At 36.2% G+C, this 26,228-nt stretch overlaps 1 protein-coding gene across 2 annotated transcripts in view; it reads left to right on the forward strand.

Annotated features, from left to right (window-relative positions):
• The first annotated feature begins 2,839 nt into the window (after nucleotides 1–2,839).
• Nucleotides 2,840–26,228, forward strand: part of LOC123539975 (probable methylmalonate-semialdehyde dehydrogenase [acylating], mitochondrial) — a 28,757-nt gene continuing 5,368 nt past the window's right edge. Inside the window, exons 1-13 of one of the 2 annotated variants that reach the window (XM_045324761.2) lie at nucleotides 2,840–2,957; nucleotides 4,339–4,377; nucleotides 5,722–5,799; nucleotides 9,990–10,151; nucleotides 10,977–11,055; nucleotides 13,137–13,291; nucleotides 17,561–17,708; nucleotides 19,980–20,044; nucleotides 20,638–20,694; nucleotides 23,354–23,413; nucleotides 24,030–24,159; nucleotides 24,662–24,843; nucleotides 25,677–25,856. In XM_045324761.2, the coding sequence (XP_045180696.2) occupies nucleotides 2,922–2,957; nucleotides 4,339–4,377; nucleotides 5,722–5,799; nucleotides 9,990–10,151; nucleotides 10,977–11,055; nucleotides 13,137–13,291; nucleotides 17,561–17,708; nucleotides 19,980–20,044; nucleotides 20,638–20,694; nucleotides 23,354–23,413; nucleotides 24,030–24,159; nucleotides 24,662–24,843; nucleotides 25,677–25,856 (1,371 nt within the window). In that variant the 5' untranslated portion in view covers nucleotides 2,840–2,921. Of the gene's footprint in view, nucleotides 2,958–4,338; nucleotides 4,378–5,721; nucleotides 5,800–9,989; nucleotides 10,152–10,976; nucleotides 11,056–13,136; nucleotides 13,292–17,560; nucleotides 17,709–17,789; nucleotides 17,938–19,979; nucleotides 20,045–20,637; nucleotides 20,695–23,353; nucleotides 23,414–24,029; nucleotides 24,160–24,661; nucleotides 24,844–25,676; nucleotides 25,857–26,228 lie in introns of both variants that reach the window. The other variant, XM_053546341.1, reaches the window with a different exon arrangement.

A 26,228-nucleotide genomic window follows, 5' to 3' on the forward strand; every position in this document is an offset into this window, starting at 1 on the left:
AGAAGATTTTCCAAAAAGTAATGTATCTGTGCTTAAAGGGTGATAGTCCTTGGATGACTGAAACATAACTATTCTTTGATTTATAAAGTTAGGACACTGAAAAAGATAGTGCTCACAATCTTTAATATGATAGCCACAATTACAGCTAAAATCGGTAACTAAGTGATTATTAAAAAGATCAAAACACAAGTTGCTACATTTGTTTCTAAGTCGAGAGTGATAAATTGAATACTTTCGTTCGCCAAAGGAATATATCTCCGGTACTTCTGGCGCTTTAAACCGTGTGGTCAATAATAACTTTTTGAAAGCTGATAGGATTTCTAGTTGTCTTGTTTCAATGAACTAGAAAATATTTCGGTACGTCTTCTTAAGATTTCATAATCTTCATTATTTCTTAAGTTATAGGGGTTATTGTCACCGACTACATTAGGAAATAAATTACTTAAGTATTCTGGGACCATATTATGTTTTATTTTATACATTAATATTAATTTTTGATATATTCGTCTTTCCTATTTCCTTATAAAGATTTTCTAATGATACTGATCGCGTTATTCCAGTTACAATTCTTGCGGCTTCGTTTTGTAGTTTTTCAAGATTATCTTTTTTAAAATGTGTACAATTATCCCATACGACAGCTGCATATTCTAACAATGGTCAGAGAAACGATATATAAATTTGATTCAAAGATTTCCTGCGCAATGAAAATTTCAGTTGGCGCATAATGCCTAAATTTTTTGAAGCGGACAGTAAAATATTTTCAATGTGTTTATGCCATTTACCATTGCTACTAAAAGTCACACCAAGATGTTTGTGATCACTAACAAATTTAATTGGTATATACACTAATTTTTCACTTGGCATGGCAACAGAGGTCTAAATTAAAGCTAGTTTCTGGTTAAATGTCATTATGGATGTATTTTTGCCATTTTGGTAGGACAAATGGGAGAGGAGTTTGTATTTGGTGAAGTGAAACTCACTTTTAGTATGAGTAGTACTTCCAGGTCACAGCAGTGTGATTTTGATGTGATTTTACTGTAAGCAAATGTGACAAATGAAATCTCTCTTAGAAGATACATGACCCCTACTTTTCTCTTCATTTTATATCAGTTTGATCATAACTCTTTAAAATGAGGTAAGGATTTGTTCTCTGAAATGGGTCTAGCTATGTTTGGTAGCTCTTTAAAAAAATGTCAGTTTTATATAGAATATAAAGGAAAATAATTTACCGTATTGTCACCTACAGGCTGATCACTACCAAATAGAATGTAAGCCTCCGCTGGTCTATCACAAGTAGTCCAATATAAATAGTACTGATCTTTTTTCCTTTCCTAGTGCATTTTCTCGGCAGCAACGTGCATACTTTTACTCTACCGCGTTTCAGTATGTATCACTTTACATTCTATTGAAATCGGCATGTTCCTATCGCATGCTAGGTAAAAATGGAGGCGTAAGAATTTAATGACCAGTAAAGAGAAATTGAAAGAAGCGAAAAGTAGTAAATTCAGCGGGTTGTATTTAACGAACTGTAGTTTTCTTATATAAAAGTTAACATCCCCTTTTCTTTTTTTTTCTAAAGTAGCGATCTAGTTCTTTATGGGAATATAAGTCTCTGAAAATCTGATATGCTAGAAAATGTCGAAAAACCGTTATGAAGTAAGTAGATTTTATATGAAATAAAGAACAGCTGGATTTACTGGTGTTCAGCCTATAAGGGGCAATACATGGTATTTTCTGAAACTCCTCGAAAATGATTGGAAATGCAATTAATCTATTTTTTATGATGTAAAACGGTAACAAATGACTGAAAACTGTTAAATTTCTTGTGTTTCTCGAATTTAGATCGAATTTTCGACCAGGTGGTTCTATTTTGGTTCGTTTTAGAACCTAGTAGATGTCTTTTCTCGCATTTTTGCACTTCAATTGTCTGTATATTATTGAAATTAGCATGTTTCTGAATGAAAATGACAAACATCGTAACGATTAAATGAATTTTAAATGAAAATCCACGAATAAGGTAAAAAAATGAATTACTGCTTGCACAGGGCTAAATTTCGCGTAATTTTGAGGATGGGTGTGGCCTGTAATGAATTGTCATTTCTCTAGATTTTCTCAATATTTTGCACCAAAACTAAGCAGAATCATTGTAAAACAGGTGTACCTTGAGAATGAATGCAAATTCATGGAAAGACTAAATAAAAATTTTCTCTTATAGGCTGATCACTACCAAATAGAATGTAAGCCTCCGCTGGTCTATCACAAGTAGTCCAATATAAATAGTACTGATCTTTTTTCCTTTCCTAGTGCATTTTCTCGGCAGCAACGTGCATACTTTTACTCTACCGCGTTTCAGTATGTATCACTTTACATTCTATTGAAATCGGCATGTTCCTATCGCATGCTAGGTAAAAATGGCGGCGTAAGAATTTAATGACCAGTAAAGAGAAATTGAAAGAAGCGAAAAGTAGTAAATTCAGCGGGTTGTATTTAACGAACTGTAGTTTCTTATATAAAAGTTAACATCCCCTTTTCTTTTTGTTTTTCTAAAGTAGCGATCTAGTTCTTTATGGGAATATAAGTCTCTGAAAATCTGATATGCTAGAAAATGTCGATAAACCGTTATGAAGTAAGTAGATTTTATATGAAATAAAGAACAGCTGGATTTAGTGTTGTTCAGCCTACAGTCAATTTGGTGGTACAGAATCTAAATATTAACAACTTTCATAAAATTATCATAAAATTAATGAATTCTGCAAACACCGGTTGGGGGCATTGTGTACACTACGGTAGCGCTTTCATACTGTCGCACTGACGGAATGTGTGACGTCACGCTCTATGTATAATATGGTTGGGGGTCAATACTCAACAACCAATGAAATTTCGAGTAAATTGCATGACCTTGAACCGGCTAATTGGCAGTAATGGCTTTGCTGAGACTCTCTTCCCCATTCAAGCAGGTATTTTACCTTAACTAATTATAGATAATGTATTTAGGTTATTTATATATGGAGATAAAACGTATTTCTATTCAACTGTATGCTAGACTGGGATTGTCTTGCTTCTGAAAAGAGTGAAAATCGACTGAAGTGAGTTGACCTAGTTTCAAGCCTCTTGCTCTGTAAAAAGTGGAATAATTTCTGTCCAAATTATTTTCAGGAATTTACGCAGTTGTTTCTACTTTCTGCGGTTTCATGTCATGCATTTTTGTTGCATTGCTATCATTGTATATATGAACAGGTCAGGTGTGTGCATTTTTTGGAGTTAGTTCAAAGTTATCCTGTTATACAATACAGCAAAACCCACTGAAAGTGGAAATAAAGACTGGCAATAATCATATTTTGTTCGGGAATGAATGGTTATAATTCTTTCATTTCCTATCACCTACAGCAATATAGTAAAAACAAGGAAACAAATAAGATGTTGTTTTTTACAAAAACTTTATACACATTTTAGCTGTTTTGAGCTAAATATAGTGACCTTCCTTTCCATTTTCAGTTATTGTATTTACTGTGTGACCTCCTAGACAACCCATAGCTGATGTGCCTAGTGATCTAGTAACTGCCATGGACCTCAAGACCTTAAGTCTAGACCCCTAGCTGCTGCCATTGAATTACATTAGATGCTATTGACCATATCGACATTATTGATAAATCCCGTTTTCCGGTATTTCCGTACATAGGGTCAGGGGGATTGGCGAGATTAACCGATATAAAGACCGTGTACAATATTAGCGATTATTTTTGCCAGAAGATAAGAATTTATGAAAGATCTTACTTTCTCACAACGGAAATACTATTCTACGACTTCGGCAACATTTTTTTTTTCAAAAATAATCTGTTTATCTTGAAAAATGCAAATAATTTCACACCTTCGGTATCGAGCCACAGAAGCGGCAGTGTAGAATAAAAGGTAAAATTTCAAAAATAAAGTAAACTTTGAGTATATTTTGGCTATATCTTAATTACAACAATGTTTAATGATAATCTGCAATACTTTTTTTATTCATTTTCTTTGTTTAAAACTTTAAAAAAGGATAATCTAAACACTACCGCCATGTAGCGTAATGGCCGATACCCCCCTCACCGTGAAAACGGGAACGGGCGTTTATTAGTGGTTAATACCGGAAAACGGGATTTTATCCATAATGTCGATATCGAGAATGTTAAATATTTTACTTTAATTTTTAGACTTATATAAGCATACATGAAAAGTTACTAATAACAGTGGGATTTTATATCCAGGGATTTAGATTTACTACCACCAAGTCACATGAAACATATACAGAATTTACATTGAAAGATGAAAATGATATACATGTAGATAATTTCTTTTTTTCAGGTGACAAATTTTGCCTTACGGCACTACTCGTCTGGAGCTGTAAGTATATTGATTACTAATGTTGTTAAATGGTTCACTGACTAAATATAACCAGCAATGAGATGGTATTTTTCGCTCATCTGATTTCTTGAAAAAAAAAACAAACTGATAAGTTATTGTCATCACACGATGGCATGATCATTGTTGGCATTGCTTGGTTTTATAAGTTTTATGTTTAGGTCAGCTTTTTTCCTAAACTATCAAAGCTATTGCTTTCAAACTTGCAACACTTGTTTACCATCAAAAGCTGACTCTGTACAGCAAGAAACTAACTCCATCCTGCTTTTTGCAAGAATTATGGCCCCTTTTTGGACTTAGAAAATATCAGATTTCTTGGTTAAGTTTTGCATTTATGTCAACTTTTCTCCTGAACTGTCAAAGCTAATGCAGGGCCTCCTCTGCCATTCGCCAATGTAGCCATGCAAATGCTACAAATTCAAAGAACTCAGGCTACAGATTTTTGAAAGTGGCTATAAGAATTTTATTAAATGTGGCCAATTTCAGCAATTCAGCTTCAATTTGGCAATTTCTCTCAAAAGGTGGCTAAAACTTTCTACGGCCCAGGGAAGGCCCTGTATTGCTTTAAAATTTGCAACATTGGTTCATCATCAAAAGCTGACTCTGAAACATAACTCCATCCTGCTTTTTGCAAGAATTATGGCTCCTTTTGGACTTAGAAAATATCATAAAACAGACGGGTAGGACAATATTTCTGTTATACAGAGACAAAAAATTCAGATAAGCGTCTGCACCTGCAAGGCAGTGCTCTTGTTTGAATAGATTTCAACTACATGTTAACTTATAAGTCAATGAAAAAAAATCACTTGCCCCTCATCGATGTGGGTTCGAGCCTCACTCGGGGCGTTGAATTCTTCATGTGAGGAAGCCATCCAGTTGGCTTACAGAAGGTCGGTGGTTCTACCCAGGGGCCTGCTCGTGATGAAATAATGCACGGAGGGGCACCTGGGGTCTTCCTCCACCATTAAAGCTGGAAAGTCGCCATATGTTTTATCATGTGTCGTTGCGGCGTTAAATCCAACAAAAAAAAGTCCAACAATGAAAAAAAAACTAAATATAAGTTAGCTTGCCAGGCAGTCAGTCTGGCAGTGTTGGCAAACATTAAATATCATTTTTCAGTTAGTTCCTAAACAAATATTTCATATAAAATAGAAAAACACATCATACTATTTCATTTTTAAATCCTTTTATGCTTTGATCAAGCTAATTTTGGTAGGAAAGCAGGCAAACAGATTACGGTAATTAAATGGCTGCTTTTAAAATGTATGCAAGTAATCGCATATGGTATATAATATGCGTAGGTAAACTATGGTTGCTTTGTTTCAGCCTGCAACAACGAAGTTGTTCATTGATGGCAAGTTTGTAGAATCAAAGACAGACAAATGGATTGATCTGCATAACCCTGTAAGTAAAAATTAGAAAACATTATGCCCTATTTAAAAATATGCCATCTCCCTAACTACTCAAAAATGATCAAACCAGCTACTCTAAGAGCTTTACTTCATATATTCACCCCTAGATTCAGATTTGAACAGTACGAAACAACTCAGAATCATGAGGGAAAGTTGTTGGACTAGTAGTAGAGGACGCAGGAACACTGGTTAGGTTAACTGGCTGCTCTTACATGTATATCAAAATAATATACTGTTGATCAAATCAGACAAACAGGATATTCAAGAAAAGTAAACTGCTTCTTTCTAGTTCATTTTTTTTGTTCAAGTTTGTTAAAGAAGTATATAACTAAACAAGTAAGGGAATTATAATTTTCAAAAATACCAAATTTGAAAAAAATAGGATTGGGAGACAGCAAACAAAGATTTTTTTTAGAATGGGGGCTTTTTTGCACATCATTTTGCCAACATAAATGTAATATTTTGTTTTTTTCCCTTCATTGTCAAAAATTGATCTTTAGGCCACACCAAATTGAAAAGTTCGTCAACGTTTTTTTTTACTAAGTGTCGCTGCCAGCAAAGAAATTTAAATGTTGTTTTTGAGGAAAACAAGTGTGAGCCAAGAGGAAAATATGTATGTTATAAGATAAAACTTTAATTGAGAGTACAACCCTTTTACTTAAACACTTATTTATTAGGAGTTGAGAATACATGAAATGCATCACAGAGTGAGTGAAAAGAATTGTAACAACATAGTGAGCACTGCTCTGCAAAACCCAAGGTTAGGGCTTTGCACCCCAGTATGGATCCAGATCAGCCTGCGCATCTGTGTGGTCTGATCTAGATCCATACTGCTTGTTTATCAGTTGCTTACAAAAAATTGATAGACAAACAGTATGGATGTGCACTGGTCTAGATCCTTGCTGGTCACAGAGCCCTAATGTTGGTTTTTGCACAGGGTCACTCTTAGTGAACTCAGATTATAATGTACATGGTCGTAAATGTTGTTAATGAAATATATGTAACAAACAGCAATGCTTGACCTGAAACCATGAGGATATAGATATGTGGCTTGAATATTTACTGTACATTCTTAAATGAAACAAAATCCAGCGTTTTTTTAACTTGGAGTGTTTTCAAGGATGGCAACGTCCCAGATAAAGTCTGAAATGTGTGCATTTTTTAAAGCAGTTATTCAAAAATTTGAATTAATAGAGCTGGTTCAGAAAATAAGGGGATATATGAATAGAGCTTGTTTGTCTGCATTGTTGCATTATTCTGTTTGTGTCTGTCTGTTAAACAAATTTCAGTGTAAAGATGATTAGTTGATGGATGGTTGTATGTGTTTATTTTGATAAAAGAAAAGCCAGTTTTCAAAAATTTATGAATGGCATTATAATCTTTTGAACATTTAATCCATAAAACATAGCACACCAACAAATCCGATGTACAACTTTTTAATTTGGTTTGGCCTTACACAATGCTATGTGTAAGCAGTGTTTACAAACTATCTTGATACTGATAAATTTGTGCAAGCCACTTTTACTGCTTGATAAGGACCATGCAGCTGAATACAGTATTTGATAATGTCTTCAATAGGCTGTTGACCTTTCTGTGATGATCTAGATTTTACATTTATGTAGATTTAAGCTTGGTTTTGTGAGTGTATTTCAGCTTTATAACCAAAGATAAATTTTGTTTATATGCAAATCAAACCAGTTTGCATGCCTTTTCAGTTGTTTGAAACAAAATTTACCCATCTTTAACTTGTGCAATGTAACGTACACCACACGCATTGTGCAGCATCATGCTTAATATAAAGATGTCACAACATATGTGTTAGAAAAAAAGTTGGTGGTTTATGAAGAATTGTACCTTTCTCTGACAATGCAATATTGTTTGGTATATATTTCCGTGTTTCTTTACATCTTTGTGTTTAGGGATACCAGTACAAACAGTAAAGATCCCTGATTAATTATGTCTCCCACCACACACTCTAAGTCAAACAATTCTTATCCAATCTTCACCAAACTTGAACAAAATATATTTGACCATAAGTCCTCGGACAAGTTTGATAACTAGCCAAATCGTCCCAGGCACTTCGGAATTATGGCCCTTGAACAACCGGAAATCTACCTTTTTTTACTCTTGTTCGCGCTCTAAGTCGAACAGTTCTCATCGGGTCTTCACCAAACTTGAACCAAATGTTTTTACCGTAACTTCTCAACCATGATCATTAACTAGCCAAATCGCCTGAGGCACTTAAGAACTATGGCCCTTGAATTACCCAAAATCAGTCTTTTTACTCTTCAAAGGTATATTTGTAGTTGGGAATACACAGTATATAAAGACTGACTTAGTATTTAGATGATGAAGCAGTTGTGGGAGACAGGCGCTTTTCTCAAAAGCAGCTCTAGTTATGATCCATTTTCTTCTCCATTCAAGTGATTTTCTGTACAGGTGATATTTTTTTCAGTAATGGAAATATTCTCTTTATCAGATAGTAATATGTAATAATATATCAGAACTTCACTAAAAGGAATTAAGGATGACATGAAAACATTTTGCTACATTAAATTTTATCTATAAGTTAACTGAACTTGTTTTACTTGTGACTACAAAATAGGCAACAAAAAGTTTTTATTTTATAATTTGTTACTGAACTTATTTATTTGAATGCATAAATACATTTTAGATTATTATCATAATATTCCAGCCATGTTAAAAGAGATTTGAACAAATAAACTTAGGCCATAATAGGAATGTCTTCCACAAGAAATAATGGTTAATTGTCTGTATTTTTTGTATGCATGCCTCAGCATAAAAAAAACTTGTTTAAACTTAACCCTTATCATGCTTGACACAATTGATTCTGCCTTTGCAACCAGTGTAGATTATGATCAGCAAGCACATCCGTGCAGTCTGATCATAATCTACACTGTTCACTATTCTGTCAGTACCGTTTTGGTATTAGCAACCCTTTTAACAGTTAATGGTACTGCCGAAATTGAAAGAAGGACAAGTTCATTATAGAAATTTAGCAGGGTAAGGGTTAAGTCATTTATACTAAAGTACAGTTGAACCTCTATAGAGCAAACCACTAGGAGTGCTGAAATTTTTACAGAGAGGCAAGGGCTCCTTAAGTTGAATAAGTAGATAACTTATCTATATGGGTGAAGCAGCAGAGATATTTACTTTCGTACAGAGGTCTGAAGGAGGTTATGCTGTACACATTTGAGCCATGTCATGAGAAAACCAACATAGTGGGTTTGCGACCAGCATGGATCCAGACCAGCCTGCGCATCTGCGCAGTCTGGTCAGGATCCATGCTGTTCACTAACAGTTTCTCTAATTACAATAGACTTTAAAAGCGAACAGCATGGATCCTGACCAGACTGCGCGGATGCGCAGGCTGGTCTGGATCCATGCTGGTCGCAAACCCACTATGTTGTTTTTGTCACGGCATGGCTCAAGTATTGGTGATCCTTTGTTGACCTTGTAAGTCAGCATGCTTAGTTCAGTAGGGAGAGCTCAGATGCATGGATTGTGGGGTCATGAGGTCAATCCTAGGATTCAGGGGTTTGTCGGCATTTGCATTCTGTGACAATTTGATAGAAGACATTGTGTCTGAAATCATTTTGTTCTCCCCTCAGATTTATGTATAAAAGTTGGCAGTTTTTTTTGTGGAGAACAGGTTTGTACTGGTACAGAATCCAGGAACACAAGTTAGGTTAACTATCTGCTGTTTACATATATGAAATACTGTTGAATAAACAGCTCTAAATCCAAAACAGGCAAACAAAACGTTTAGAGCTTTTATGCTATTCTAACCTTTAGCCTGCTCAATTTCTATAATGGACTGGTCTGTCATTCAATCCTGGGAGTACAATTTACTATTTGAAGGTGTGTTCACTGAAAATTTAGTGACTTAATAGTGGACAGTGCAGACCAAGATCAGGTCTGCACTGGTCGCAAAGGTAGATTTACTTGCCGATAGCAGGCTAAAGGTTAAAGTGGTTTATATATTATAATCTAGCAAATGCTTGACTTCTTAATGGAAACTCATTAAAATTCTATACCGGTATATAAGATAAACAGCTAACAAGCTTTCAGATGAAGTTTCATATAAATCTCAACTTAAACCAGTTTTGTCAGATAAATGAATTTAACAAAGGAGTTTCACCATTTATATCTTGTGTGCAGGCAACCAATGAAGTGATAACACGGGTACCAGAAGCCACTCAGGCTGAGATGCAGGCTGCCGTGGACTCGTGTAAGACAGCGTTCAAGACATGGTCAGATTCTACAGTTCTTACCAGGCAGCAGTGTATGTTCAGGTTCCAACAGCTGATCAAGGATAATCTGGTAACAACCGTACTCAATTTGTTAGAATGTTTTAAGTTTTAATTTAAAGTGAAGTGTCTATGGCAACTGTTGTGGTAATGTTTTGTTTGTTGATAGCAGTTTCTGAGTGGTTATGGTAACAGACTTTTAATCACTTGCTTCTCAGCTCTGAGGGTTCAAGCCTTGCTTGAGTCATCATGTGAGGAAGCCATTTGGGTAGCCTTCAGAGGGTTGGTGGTTTTGCCCAGATACCTGCCAGCAGTGCCTGACAAAATGCCAAGAGGAGCACCATATGTCTTTCTTAACCATTAAAATTTGAAAGTTGCCGTGTGACTTTGAACAGTGTTTCACTTTAAACCACGCAAAATAAAAAATCTCTCAGCTTTCTGTTCTGCCTATATCAGTTGATTATGGAAACATAGATCCTCTCTTTTCTATGTTCTTCATGTTAGGAAGCCATCCAGCTGGCTTACGGAAGGTCGGTAGTTCTACCCAGGTGTCTGCTTGTGATAGAATAATGCATGGAGGGGCACCTGGGGTCTTCCTCCACCATCAAAGCTGGAAAGTCGCCATTTGACCTATAATTGTGTGGGTGGGATGTTAAACCCAACAAAATAAATAAACTCTCATTTTTATGGTATCCCATTAGAGCCATGGTTGCATATATTTTGAACTTGAAACAATGAAAGAAAGGTACTACGATTTTGAAGTCAGGTAACAAAACCATGATGATGAGAAGTCAAAAGTTCCACATCGTAGTATCATTCTGTCATTGTTTCAAGCTCAACATAAGTGGTGATGGCCCTAAGAGGTCACCATACTTTAAATGTGCTTTACTGTTTACAGCAAGAGATTGCCAAGTTGATCACACTGGAACAGGGCAAGACTCTAGTCGATGCCGAGGGTGACGTAATGAGAGGATTACGTAAGTATTCTAAGGAAATAATGAAATAATTAATAGAAACACTGCACAAATCTTAAATGAATAGGAAACAGAAATTTCCCATAATTATAGTTGAAAAGAAGTGTCTAGCCGTCCGGTAACCAGACACCTAGCCTATCCACTAGGTTTTTTCTAGGTGTCTGGTAATCAACATTGAGAATTAAGTATTTTTCAATGCAATTTTTGTATTATACTTTACATAATAAGTTGCTAAACTACATAATGATCAGTATTTGAGTTAAAAAACTGCTGCTTATAGGTGAAGTTACTGTCACTGTTTTAAATGTTGTAGTGCTGTGAATAAAATTTGCTACACTTTGAAATACAAAATGAGGAGTTATTAAACTATTGTGCTTAAGATTTGAATTCAGCTTAGCATTTGTTTACAGGTAAATATATTGCTGTTTTAGGCAAACGAAAATGATAAATTCATTACATTATCAATAAACAAATTGATTACCAGATGCTTAGAAAAACCCTAGAGAATAAATAATATAATATGCTAGGCATCTGGTAACCGGACGTCTAAAACGCAGGCCAGGCATCCATTTACCAGATGACTAGACACTTCCTAGTTGAAAATATTTTTGGAGGTATGCTCAGAGCCTGAAACTTTGTTGAAACAGACCAAGCAACATGAATCCTTTGAATAAGTAGAACTTGGCCAGTATTCATCTTCACTCTAGGAGGGCCCCTGTAGCCACTGGTTCAGGTCACTTGACTTGGATCGCTTGCCCCTTACCACCTTCCTTGGGGTCTAGAAATCTCTATTTTGACGAAGCTATCCAGCTGGCTTTCTGAAGGTCAGTGGTTCTACTCAGGTGATGGCCCATGATGAAACAGTGCCTGGAAGGGCACCTAGGGTCTTCATCTATCATGAAAAATTGGTAAAGTTGCCATATCAAAACAGTTCGTGAAATGAAAAATTGCTGTATCTTCATTAACCCTTTCCCTACTAAATTTCTATAATGAACTTGTCCATTTTTCAATTTGGACAGTACCGTTAACTGTTAAAAGGCACAGTGCTTACCAAAAAGAAACTGACTGAATGGCAAACAGTGCAGATCATGATCAGCCTGCAATCGTGTCTTGCATGATAAGCTTTAAAAGGAAACAGGTTTTCGCAAAACTGCATTGAAATAGCTCAATCAAGGACAAAACGTTTGCCAATTTCAGACATTAACTATGATCAGTTTAAGCCCTTGAGTCATGATGAAAAGGTACAATCATATCTTTAGTGGGTTTGAACCTATAGCCTGCTAACTGAATGTTTCATTGCACATCTGCCCAGTCCTTAGCTCACCAGAGCACAAAGTGCTCAAGGTGAGCTATTGTGACCGGTCATTGTCCGGTGTCATGCGTCGTCCGTCATGCGTTGTCCGTCAACATTTGCCTTGTGAACACTAGAGGACACATTTGTGACCCAATCTTTATGAAACTTGGTCAGAATGTTAGTCTTGGTGATCTCTGGGTCAAGTTTGAAACTGGGTCATGTGGGGTCAAAAACTAGGTCAGTAGGTCAGATCAAAGGAAAAGCTTGTGAACACTTTAGAGACCACATTTGTGACCCAATCTTTATGAAACTATGTCAGAATGTTTGTCTTAATCATTTCTAGGTCAAGTTTGAATCTGGGTCATGTGGGTTAAAAAACTAGGTCACTAGGCCAGATCAAAGGAAAATCTTTTCAACACTCTAGAGACCACAATTTAAGTTTGAAACTCATGAGAATTAGTCAGAATATATGTTTTGATAATCTATTGGTCAAGTTTGAATCTGGGTCATATGGGGTCAAAAACTAGGTCACCCGGTCAAATCAAAGGAAAAGCTTGTGAACACTCTAGAGGCCACAGTTGTAACCAAATCTTTATGAAATTTAGTCAGAATGTTTGTCTTGATGATCTATAGGTCAAGTTCAACTCATGTGGGGTCAAAAACTAGGTCAGTAGGCCAGATCAACGCTGGGGAGTGATATATAGGGCCATCATGGCCCTCTTGTTATTAATATCCTATGATTGACCGGTAACTTTTATGACATGAATATTCATGAGATGTTTGTTTACAGAGGTTGTGGAGCATTGTTGTAGTATTACATCCCTGCAGCTTGGTGAGACCATGTCAGGCATTGCCAAGGGTATGGACACGTACACAATAAGGCTTCCTCTAGGGGTCACAGCCGGAATCACTCCATTCAACTTCCCAGCCATGATCCCACTCTGGGTAAGTACTGTTTCTCTGTATATGCTTGTTGAATTTCAGGTAGATTGTCCAATTTGGTATATGTAATGTTTTCATACATGTAACTACTATTTAATACATCTTGAATAAATTATGTGATGTAGTAAGAAATCGTTGTCATGATTATCTTGTTCCATTTTGTTATCTTTATTGAAGCAAGACTTGAACACTTTACTTTCACACTTCTATGACAATGACAACCTATGTACCTTTACAATATCTCAATCCTTAAAATCATTTGAGCCGTGCCATGGGAAAACCAACATAGTGGCTTTGCGACCAGCATGGATCCAGACCAGCCTGCGCATCTGCGCAGTCTGGTCAGGATCCATGCTGTTGCTAACAGTTTCTCCAATCCCAATAGGCTTTAAAAGCGAACAGCATGGATCCTGACCAGACTGCGCGGATGCGCAGGCTGGTCTGGATCCATGCTGGTCGCAAAGCCACGATGTTGGTTTTCTCATGGCACGGCTCAATTTTGTTGACTATCTTCTCTAAAGCTTTAACAAATTGGTTTGTTTTACCATTAAATGTAACATTGCTTTTTAGGACTTTAGTGTGAAATTTAACCCTTATCATGCTGGACACGATTGATTCTGCCGTTGCGACCAGTGTATCATGATCAGCCTGCACATCTGTGCAGTCTGATCATGATCTTCACTGTTTGCCATTCAGTCAGTATCTTTTTGATAAACACCCCTTTTAACAGCTAATGGTACTGTCTAAATTGAAAGATGGACAAGTCCATTATAGAAATTTAGCATGGTTAGAGACTAATGCTTCAACAAAAGTACTAATCCATTTAATGAATAGTTTCTGCTTGAGGAAGAAGAATGCCTTTGAAAAGTGAAGAATCATAACCTATTAACTTGAAGATACAATATTATAGGGTCAACACATGTTTTTTTGTGCCCCCCTCCCCCATGAGTGGTGGGGGCATATATATTTGGTCTTGTCCGTGCGTGTGTGCGTCCGTCCGTCCATCCGAAGTTCGTGACGCGCCTAGCTCGAAAAGTATTTGATATAAATTGATGAAACCTGGCATGAGTCTTTATCATGATATGAACTTGCGCACCTTCTATTTTTCGTCTGGCTCCGCCCCCTATTTTTAGAGTTATGGCCCCTGAAATAGTCAAAAATGCACATTTTTACCTTGTGACACACCTAGCTCAAAAAGTATTTGATATAGATTCATGAAACCTTGCATGAGTCTTAATCATGATATGATCTTGCGCATCTCCTATTTGTTGTTTGGGTCCACTCCTATTTTCAGAGTTATGGCCCCTGAAATAGTAAAAAATGCACATTTTTACCTTGTGACACACCTAGCTCAAAAAGTATTTGATATAGATTCATGAAACCTTGCATGAGTCTTAATCATGATATGATCTTGCGCATCTCCTATTTGTTGTTTGGGTCCACTCCTATTTTCAGAGTTATGGCCCCTGAAATAGTCAAAAATGCACATTTTTACCTTGTGACACACCTAGCTCAAAAAGTATTTGATGTAGATTCATGAAACCTTGCATGAGTCCAAAGAGCTATAAAAATAAATAGATTGGCAACTTGAAAGGCATATAGAGCAAATCTCGCCAACCTCCCGTGACAAAAAACGAGATCTCGTTTACCGGCAGTGGCACTTTCTCCACGCGCCATTTTGTATGCGAAAGCAATTATTCATCGGTAAAATAATTATCACCGTATGACCACGCTTCTTTCAATGGCAAAAAAAACGTGTACTTCATGTCTTAAGACCATTTCACATTAAACTATTTTGTTTTAGAAGCTAACATGTATTTTAAATGTAGTTTTAAAGGTACAAATTGTAACTCCATGCTCGCCGATGTTTGTTTTAGTAAGATAACGCCGAATCACGCTCTGACACGAGCTCACGCGAGATTACAGCCAGTTGCCATTCTGTGTATTTTATACTTCTTTGATGAGTCTTAATCATGATATGATCTTGCGCACCTCCTATTTGTTGTTTGGGTCCACTCCTATTTTCAGAGTTATGGCCCCTGAAATAGTAAAAAATGCACATTTTCACCTTGTGACATGCCTAGCTCAAAAAGTATTTGATATAGATTCATGAAACCTTGCATGAGTCTTAATCATGATATGAACTTGCGCACCTCCTATTTCTCATTTGGGCCCGCCCCCAATTTTTAGAGTAATGGCCCCTGAAATTGTCAAAAATGTACATTTTCACCTTGGGACGCACCTAGCTCAAAAAGTATTTAATATAAATGGCTGAAAACTTGCATGAGTCTTAATCATGATATAAACTTGCACACCTTTAATATTTTGGCTGGCTCCACCCCCTATTTTTAAAGTTATGGCCCCTGAAATAGTTTTAAAAAAATGCACTTTTTCACCTAATTATGTGCCTAGCTCAAAAAGTATTAGATGTAAATTTAGGAAACCTTGCTGGAGTCTTTATCGTGATGTGACCTTGCACACTTGGCATTCTCCTTGAGAATCTTAGCTCTTATTACAGAGTTATGGCCCTTGAAATATCCAAAATAGTGGATTTTTTGTTTGTGATGCTCATAGCTCAAAAAATATAGGGCCTAGAATAATGAATCCTTTTCATAAAATGTTTGTTTAGGCTATACCCCATTAAGACTGCAAACATTTGAATTATTGCCCCTTATTTGTGACAAATGTACCTGTGGGGGCACACCCTGTGTCCTACAGACACATTCTAGTTTTCATAACAACATCTGCATTATCCCGAAGGTTGGTACACCAGCCCTACAGGCTCATTCACTAGCAGCTCAAGATTCTGCAGATGTTGTTTTAAGATAGTTAACAGGTTAACAGACATAATGTTAATAGCTATTCTTGCATAAAAAGTTTATTTTCATTTCGTTTAATTTTTCTCTCAAATATTAAAGTAATTGTGAGGTAATGACATTTATTAGCCCTTTATTCCATTGACATTTAAGCTCATGCTCAGTGGCTTCATTATACTTATCAATGCACAAGCATAATGGCAACATACGGAAATTTCTTTCAAAATTGATGACCAAAATATCAGAGAAGAAACATTGTGAAATAGCTGAACTCATGTTTCCAATAGTGGAGAAAAAATTTCATTGTACAGTGCACACAACAGATTATTTCAAGTTAAAACCAGGAATTGCAATTTTTTGGAAGCCTTTTGATGTGTGTAATGCCAAAAATGTTCACAAACAGCATACACTGGCGAGAATCTCCTATTGTAGGTTTTTTCCCCCCATTGCCCCAAAATCAGCAAAAAATAAAAGTTTTATACAAGAAATAAATGCTACAGATTTCAAAAGAATATGCAAGTAATATTTCATATGCTAACGTGCATGACTTAAGGTAGGATGAGGGTGGCATTGATAATTAGAAGTGTAATTCTTGTGTTTTAAAGTGCATTTAACCTGTAATGGTGGCATTCTGCCTTTGTGACCAGTGCAGACTTAGATCAGCCTGCACATCCGTGCAGTCTGATCATGGTCTGCACTGTTCGCTATTCAGTCAATAAATTTTCATTGAACATCCTTTCAAATATTAAAATTGAATGATGGGACTAGTCCCGTTTAGGAAGTTTGCAGGCTAAGGTTGATTTTAATTAAATTATTTACAAAGGTATTCTTCTGCCTACATTCCTCCTGCTTACAGGCTGGATGGAGTTTTCATGTGTGAAAATTGAGCTGTGCCATGAGAAAACCAACACAGTGTATTTGCAACCAGCATGGATCTAGACCAGCCTGTGCATCCTCGCAAGCTGGTCAGGATCCATGCTGTTCGCTTTCAAAGCCTATTGCAATTAGAGAAACCATTAGCGAACAGCATGGATCCTGACCAGACTGCGCAGATGCGCAGGCTGGTATGATTCCATGCTTGTCGCAAAGGCACTATGTTGGTTTTCTCATGGCGCAGCTCAAATGTTATTAGAAGGGGATTAGTTTCTCAGTCAGATTGGTGTACAGGTGTTGTTTTTGCAATTTAAGTTTACTGTTAATTGTTATGAAATGTTAGAGATTGAAGCATTTATATTTATACATTCAAAATATATCCTCCTTTCAGAGTGCTAAGTTTTAGCCAAGTATAAGTGGTTACCCCTTTATATAGGTAATGTAACTTACAAACTTTTGATTGTTAAAACAACAAAAGAGTTCAAACTCTTCATAATTCTCTGTTCATCAATCAGCTGAGAAACTAGGTTTTATTTAGCCATGGAAAATTTGAAATCTCTACAATCAAATGCTTTACCTTCAGATGTTTCCAATGGCGCTTATTACCGGGAACACCCATGTTCTGAAGCCCTCTGAGCGTGATCCCGGAGCCACAATGTTCATGATGCAGCTGGCCCAGGATGCTGGCTTTCCAGACGGAACTGTGAATGTTATACATGGAGCGCATGCAGGTTTTTGTATATTAATACTCACCATCACCAACAGTTGATACAGATTCACATGTTATTTATTTAATACTAACATTGTTGCAGATGTTTCCAACTGCGCTAATTACCGGGAACACCATGGTGGTAAAACCATCGGAGCGTGACCCTGGAGCACTCATGTTTCTCATGCAGTTGGCTCAGGATGCCGGCTTTCCAGATGGAACTGTCAATGTCATACACGGAGCTAGAAATGGTCTGTTATAGCAGAACTCAAGCTGCACTGCAAGGAAAATGAAAAGCATGAATTATGCTTAAAGAGATGAACCTGTAACAGATTTTGGAATTTGCCATACAACTTCATATTATCTGATACAGTTTTGGCTTTGTTCTGCCAGTATGAAAAGTCAGACAAGAACTTAGTCTTGGCTTTCTATAGGCAGCAACGGTAGCAAAAAACCCCAGCAAAATTACCAGTTTTTTATTGGTCAACAACAAAGATAACTTTCACTGTTCACCATGGGGGCTGCAGTAGGGCTTAGATTTGCCTTCCTCTGTCTGTCTGTCAGTTTGTCAGTCAGCAGATTTTGTGTCACATGTATCTTAAAAAGTATTTGATCATGAGTCATGAAACATTATAGGAATAATTTTCAGCATGTGAACTTGTGCATTTGAGGTTTTCTTTAGGATTTCGTTCAGTAAGACAAGAATTTTGGGCATTGACTTAGTCAAAAATATGCATATTGGACCTAAATAATTGTGTTGCACGTGATCTCAAAAAGTATTTTAGCGAGAGTCGTGAAACATTATAGGAATGATATTCAGAATGTGAAGTTGTGCATTTTTGGGTTCTTGTGCAATTTTACTCAGCAAGAGTTATGACCTCTGACTCAAAGATAAATGGTCGAAAATTTTGTGTTTCACATACCTTAAAAATGTTTAACCTAGAGTCATGAAACTTTATAGGACTGTTGTTCAGTGAAGTTATGCACATAGTGTTTTTATTTTGAATACCTCCCTCACCTACAAAAAAGAAAGAAAAGAAACACTCAGATTCTTTGAGTGTTTCTTCATGATATATTTCAGTCATATGACAGTACAGTGACAGTAAGTGGGAGCAACATCGTTCTATGGACACTCAGCAAGTTGAATTGCTGAGTGGGAATGAACGAAAATAGAAATAAAGTTTTGTATTTCTCTGTGTGTCAAGCTTGAGTCCTGAATACTTTTATGTTCTTTGAGTTCATTGTTATTGATGTTGTTTTAACTTAATTGGATTGTTGGGGAAAGGTATTAAGATGTTCACATTTTATTAGCTCACCTGAACTTTATTCAAGGTGGGCTATTAGTAAAGGTGGATAGTGTGACTCCCATCATCCATTATCCTGCGTCAACAGTTTTACTTAAACATCTTCTCCCTCTAAAAACTACTGGTCAGAATTACACCAAACTTGGTCAGTAGCATCCTCGCATGGACCTGTATCAAGTTTGTTCAAATGGATTACCTTGGCCCCATTTAGGGGCCGCCAGAGCTAAAAAAAGAAGAAACTTTAAAGAACTTCTTTTCATGAATGGCTTTCTTGATCTTTTTCAAACTTGGTCTGTAGCATAATTATAAGGTCCTCATATTGGCAGGGGGTGGGGGAGGGGGTGCACTTGACCTATTAAGAGCTGCTAGAGCTAAAATTAGAAATACCTTTACCTTGATCTTCATCAAACTTGGTTCTCCTCCCTTCCCCACATCCGTCTTTTGCAACTTGGAGCATCCTGGTTGCATTTATAAGGGAGTAGATGGTTAATAGGCTTATTTATGATTATGTTTATAATTAAGAAATAATAAGTTCCAAGTACGGCCTTCGTGATATATTCTTACGCATAAGAACTCAAAACTCGGGTTATTCTACGATAAATCACTCTTGGGAACTTATTATTTTGATTCTAACACGACATACAAGTATCAACAGTGTTAGAAAAAATGGTAACTACTTTTTACAACCGTGCTGTGCACCTGAATCGGATGACGTCATTGAACGTGAGTGGTTTATTGCAGAATAACCAGAGATAGATTTTGCTCTACATGTATGTAGGTTATTTGCTGGTCATGTTAGAATGCTTATTTGATTTATCGAAAAACCTGACTGAATGTAGAAAATGGTTCAGGAAGATCAAATGTCACAGAAGTTTTAGGATCTATATTTGTCAGTTACTGAGTATTTAACATTCTTTTATTGTCTGTGGATGAATAGCCTCATTTAAAAGAAATCTTTGTTTAACTGTATGTTTGTGATATATTTTCAGCTGTAAACTTTATCTGTGATAATCCAGAAATTAAAGCTATATCCTTTGTTGGATCTGACCAGGCTGTAAGTTTGAACTTTATTTTTGTATATGTATAAAATTGACACTGTTTCATAAACATATATCTAAGGTTGTCAGAAATTTGCATTTTATTTGGAGGAAATAGCTAAGATTGATAGAAAATGGCATTAAATTACTGGCTTATATCTATAATTGATAAAACTTGGCATTGTTTAATAAGCATATATCTAAGATTGCTTGATTAGTCTTGAAACATATATCTAAGATTGATATAAGTTGGCATTTAATAACCAGCTGATATCTAAGATTGTTAAAAATTGGCATTGAATAACAGAATATATCAACACTTGTAAAAAAACTGACTATGCATAACACACATAAATCTGAGATTGCTAAAAGTTGGCATTGAATAACACACATATATCTAAGATTGGTAAAAATTGGTATTGAATAACACATATATCTAACATAGGTAAAAATCGGCATTGAATAACGAAACTATATCTGAATCTGTTAGAAATTGGCTCCCAGTTTGGAACACTTAGTTTTCAAAATAAGTCTGTTTTGACTGAATATTTTTGTTGTTCACAAAGTTAGTTGTTTCCTCAGTGTTGCATGTTAAATGCCTTATTTTCAGGGAAAGTACATCTATGAAAGAGGATCCAAAAATGGAAAGAGAGTGCAATCAAATATGGTAAGTTGTTTTGCATTTAGAAAGGTTCAGCCTTTGTAATCAGTTTTATGACCTAGAAGGAAAGATTAACATTAATTTGCTAAGGTACACTGAAACAGAGGGACTGAGTTTCCAACTTGTGAAAATATGTGTACATGTTGGATTACATTGATGAAATCTCTTTTGACAGAATCTCACTTCAGTTTGACACAGGTTTACAGATTTCACTTGAGCAAAATCTTGCATCAGTTTGATGAGGGCTCACAAATTTCCCCCTGGACAAAATCCCACTCAAATTTGACTGATAGACAAAATCCCATCTCAGTTTGACCAAGGCTTACAAATCCCCCTGTCCAAAATTCCATGTCAATTTGACCAAGGCTTACAAAATCCCCCTGTCCAAAAGCCCATGTCAATTTGACCAAGGCTTACAAAATCCCCCTGTCCAGAATCCCATGTCAATTTGACCAAGGCTTAAAAGTCCCCCTTATGATTTTGTTTAGTAAAATCTTTAAAATTACAAAGTTATTTACATGAAATTGAGAAAGAACAAATAAAGTAAAGTAAAATTTTCAATTAACACAAAATGATATTTAATATGAAATCTTCGGGTGACAACAATTTTGGGAAAATTAAGAACTGTGTTGTAAGATTCAATATTGAGCTGTAAATTTTTAAAGGTACCTAGTAATTAAAATCAGAATGTTTGACAAGTCATAGCGTCACAAAGTAAGAAAAATGCTTAATATGCGAAAACTTAATCATTGGTGAATGTTTGTCTTTGCAGTTTATATAATTTTTTTAGCTCGACTATTCATAGAATAGTAGAGCTATTGGACTCGCCCATGCGTCGGCGTCCGCATCGGCGTCTGCGTCCGCGTCCGCGTCCCGATTTGGTTAAGTTTTGTATGTAAGCTGGTATCTCAGCAACCACGTGTGGGAATGGATTGAAACTTCACACACTTATTCACTGTGATAAACTGACTTACACTGCACAGGTCCCATAACTCTATTTTGCTTTTTACAAAATTATGCCCCTTTTTTGACTTAGAAATTTTTGGTTAAGGTTTTGTATGTAAGCTGGTATCTCAGTAACCACTTGTGGGAATGAATTGAAACTTCACACACTTATTCACTGTGATAAACTGACTTGCATTGCACAGGTCCATAACTCTATTTTGCTTTTTTACAAAATTATGCCCCTTTTTCGACTTAGAATTTTTTGATTAAGGTTTTGTATGTAAGCTGGTATCTCAGTACTCACTAATTGGAATGGATTGAAACTTCACACACTTGTTCACTGTCATGATCTGACATGCACAAAGCAGATTCCATAACTCTATTTTGCTTTTTTACAAAATTATGCCCCTTTTTCGACTTAGAATTTTTTGGTTAAGGTTTTGTATTTAAGCTGGTATCTCAGTATCCACTAATGGGAAAGGATTGAAACTTCACACACTTGTTCACTGTCATGATATGACATGCAGTGCAAAGGGTCAATAACTCAACTTTGCATTTTACAAAATTATGCACCTTTTTAAACTTAGGAGTTTTGGGTTAAATTTTTATATGTAAGCTGGTATCTCAGTACCCTCTAATGGGAATGGATTGAAACTTCACACACTTGTCCACTGTCATGAGCTGATAAGCACTAAGCAGGTTCCATAACCCTATTTTGCTTTTTAGCTCATCTGATTTTTTGAAAAAAAATGATGAGTTATTGTCATCACTTGAGCGGTTGTCGGCGTCGGCGTCTGCGTCGGCGTTGCCTGGTTAAGTTTTATGTTTAGGTCAGCTTTTCTCCTAAACTATCAAAGCTATTGCTTTGAAACTTGGAAGACTTGTTCACCATCATAAGCTGACCCTGTATAGCAAGAAACATAACTCCATCTTGCTTTTTGCAAGATTTATGGCCCCTTTTGTACTTAGAAAATATCAGATTTCTTGGTTAAGTTTTATGTTTAGGTCAACTTTTCTCCTAAACTATCAAAGCTATTGCTTTGAAACTTGGAATACTTGTTCACCATTATAAGCAGACCCTGTACATCAAGAAACATAACTCCATCTTGCTTTTTGCAAGAATTTATTGCCCCTTTTGGACTTAGAAAATCAGTTTTCTTGGTTAAGTTTTTATGTTTAGGTCAGCTTTTATCCTAAACTATCAAAGCTATTGCTTTAAAAAATTGCAACACTTGTTCACCCTCATAAGCTGACCCTGTACAGCAAGAAACATAACTCCATCCTGCTTTTTGCAAGATTTATGGCCCCTTTTGGACTTAGAAAATCATTTTCTTGGTTGAGTATTATGTTTAAGGCAACTTTTCTCATAAACTATCAAAGCTATTGCTTTAAAACTTGCAACAGTTTTTCACAATCATAAGTGGACACTGTACATCAAGAAACATAACTCTATCCTGCTTTTTGCAAGAATGATGGCCCTTTTTAGACTTAGAAAATCATGGGTAGGACAATATTTCTATTATACAAAAAAAATCAGATGAGCGTCAGCACCCGCAAGGCGGTGCTCTTGTTTTAAATTATGCCCCTTTTTTGACTTTCGTATTCATTCAATCGACAAGGCTGTTGAATAGTCGAGCGTTGCTGTCCTCCGACAGCTCTTGTTTTATATAGAAAATGGTATGCAGATAAGACATGCTAGATATAAGATTTTTTTTTTCAGGGTGCTAAGAACCATGGAGTTATTATGCCAGATGCTAACAAAGAGAACACTCTTAACCAGGTAAATTGCATAATTGTTTAAGTACAAAGTCTGTGTTAAGGCAATTTTTCGTAAAACAAATCACATGACAGAAATTTTTCTAGAAAGTCCATTTCAAAATTTAGTTTAAAGTAGATTATTGTTCAAGCAGCAGACTTGACAGCTTTCTTATAACAATTGTTTTGTAAATTGGGTTATGGCTGTAGTGAGCCATGGAGGACTTGTTCTTTTGTTGGCTAGACATCTTCCCTGACCGGTTGAAATAATTATTGTTCAGCAGTTGTGAACTTATTCAGAGAACTTGACTGTAATAACTGTTGGATCCACCAGCTCCATGCTCTCGATAGGGATCAATATTTCCAGATAGAATGGGAATACTCAGCCACTTCATTTAACATATTATACATGGGTCATTTCTGTAGTTTGTGTATTTTTTTCACATTTATTAAACTATTTAATAGACATATTTGCATGGTTAAATATTCATACTTTGTACACAGTTAAGTTTCTTAAGATAGCCAGCCTCTTTAGCTCAAAAGGGAGAGCACAGATCTGTGGATCATGAGGTCATGAGTTCAGTCCCCTGGTGAGATGTATGTTCTCGGTGACATTGTATCTGAATATCTCTCTGTATCAGTTGGTAGGTGCAGCATTTGGTGCGGCAGGACAGAGATGTATGGCGTTGTCTACAGCGGTGTTTGTAGGAGAAGCTAAGGAATGGATTCCAGAACTCGTAGAAAAGTCTAGGAAGCTGAAGGTTAATGCAGGTAGGCAATAATGTTTATCTACATTACAAGCATGACAAAATGATAAAAATTTAAACTCCTCCAAGACCTACAGTTTCAAAGGGGTGTGGCCCAAAGTTTCAGAAAATAATCACTTTGAAATGAACTGTGGCATGTTTTCGGAACATGCATTAATTCTATGGTCCCGAGTTTAGTAAATATGGCATGCTGACACTTTGAAATAAAAAAAGAAAAGCTGAATATTGCTCATTGATAATGTAAGGCTTGTCAGGACATCTCTTACAGGTTCAAGGGTACCTGGTATAAGCTTTTATCACTATTAAGTTAACTTACGCATATTGCCAAGATGTTAACTTTAAGTAACAAAGTTTCATAGATTTATCATTTTCTGTTTTCTTAGGCACTTCTACTTTGAAGATCTGTTTAAAGAGATTCATTCATTTGTCTTTAGTTCTTAACAGTTTATTACAAGTTAAAGCATGGATTTGGACATTTTACTTGAAGATATTTTGTAACTACACAGGTCATGAGCCAGATGCAGATTTAGGTCCCCTGATTTCCCCCCAGGCCAAACAGCGTGTGTGTGAGCTTGTACAGTCTGGTGTGGACCAGGGAGCTGAGTTACTTCTGGACGGCAGAAATATTAAGGTGCCTGGTTATGAAAATGGAAACTTTGTGGGACCGACTATCTTACACAAAGTCAATGTAGGTTCATATTTATTTTGATTGGCAAGACTTCTTTCTGTAAGTTTCTTTAAGTGAAGTTGTTAATTATAATGACCTGCTGAGTCTGCTGCTAAGGTTAGGTCAGTATATCGGGGGTTGAACAGTTTTATATTGCCCTCTCTTGAATGCAGTATTTATTTTATTATACTAAAATCATATAAATGGTCAGGACATGTATATGAAAAATCAGCAAAAAGGGTTAAAACTTAAGTGATTTATAGATATTATTTTGATAGATAAAAAGTGGAATATTAACAACAATAGAATAAAGATACATGTATATCAAAAGTAAAAATCAGTAAGCATCCAATTGACTTTGAAGTGTCATATCACGTTATGGGAGATAAGAAAAAAATCATATACGTAGAAAACCACAGGAACGTGTTTGCGCATGAGATACTAGGTTACTAGGGAATATGATATAATATTTAAGTTAATCAATGGGGAGTTTACATTGAGCATTTGCATGAGGTGAAATGATATACACATACTGAATGACTAGCTGATAAGTAGTCAAAACTATTGCCTGCAGTCTCAAGGAGGAGGGTCAACAGTTTTGACTATTGACTGGCAAGCCATTCAGTAACTGTTTTATTACATGATGTCAGAAATTAACATTCAGTTTTATATTTAAATTTCTGACTTATTAGCCCAGTAAACATGTTGAATATAGACCAGTCATATAGTAAAAACTGTTGACAAGCAATTTGTATAAGGAGTCTTGTAATGATACAGTATATAATCTTACATATTATTAACATGATCCTAATCCTGATGAAATGTACCACTGTGTTACTGTAATTCTCTTTCAGCCTGATATGAAGTGCTATGAGGAGGAGATATTTGGTCCAGTATTGGTCAGTATGGAAGTAGACACAATGGACGAGGCCATAGATATCATTAACAAGAACAGATACGGTAATGGTACAGCTATCTTCACAACGAATGGTGCAACAGCGAGAAAATATACCATGGACATTGATGTTGGCCAGGTGATGTTTTATTCTATTTTACTCCTATCTGGTCTGTCTGTCCGTCCATCAAGGTCTTACTTAGGGGTCAAAGGTTAAAACAGGGTCTGTTTCGTGTCTGGTCAATAACTCTGCCATCCATAAAGGGATTTTGAAATAACTTGGCATATATATTCACCATAATGAGACGTGTCATGTGCAAGACCCAGACCCCTAGCTCCAAGGTCAAGGTTGTCACACTTAGAGGTCAAAGGTTAACAGGGTCTGTTTCATGTCTGGTCAATAACTCTGCCATCCATGAAGGGATTTTGAAATAACTTGGCATAAATGTTTACCATAATGAGACAATGTGTCATGCGCAAGACCCAGACCCCTAGCTCCAAGGTCAAGGTC

Source organism: Mercenaria mercenaria, chromosome 1 (genome assembly GCF_021730395.1).
Source record: "Mercenaria mercenaria strain notata chromosome 1, MADL_Memer_1, whole genome shotgun sequence".
NCBI classification, from domain to species: domain Eukaryota; kingdom Metazoa; phylum Mollusca; class Bivalvia; order Venerida; family Veneridae; genus Mercenaria; species Mercenaria mercenaria.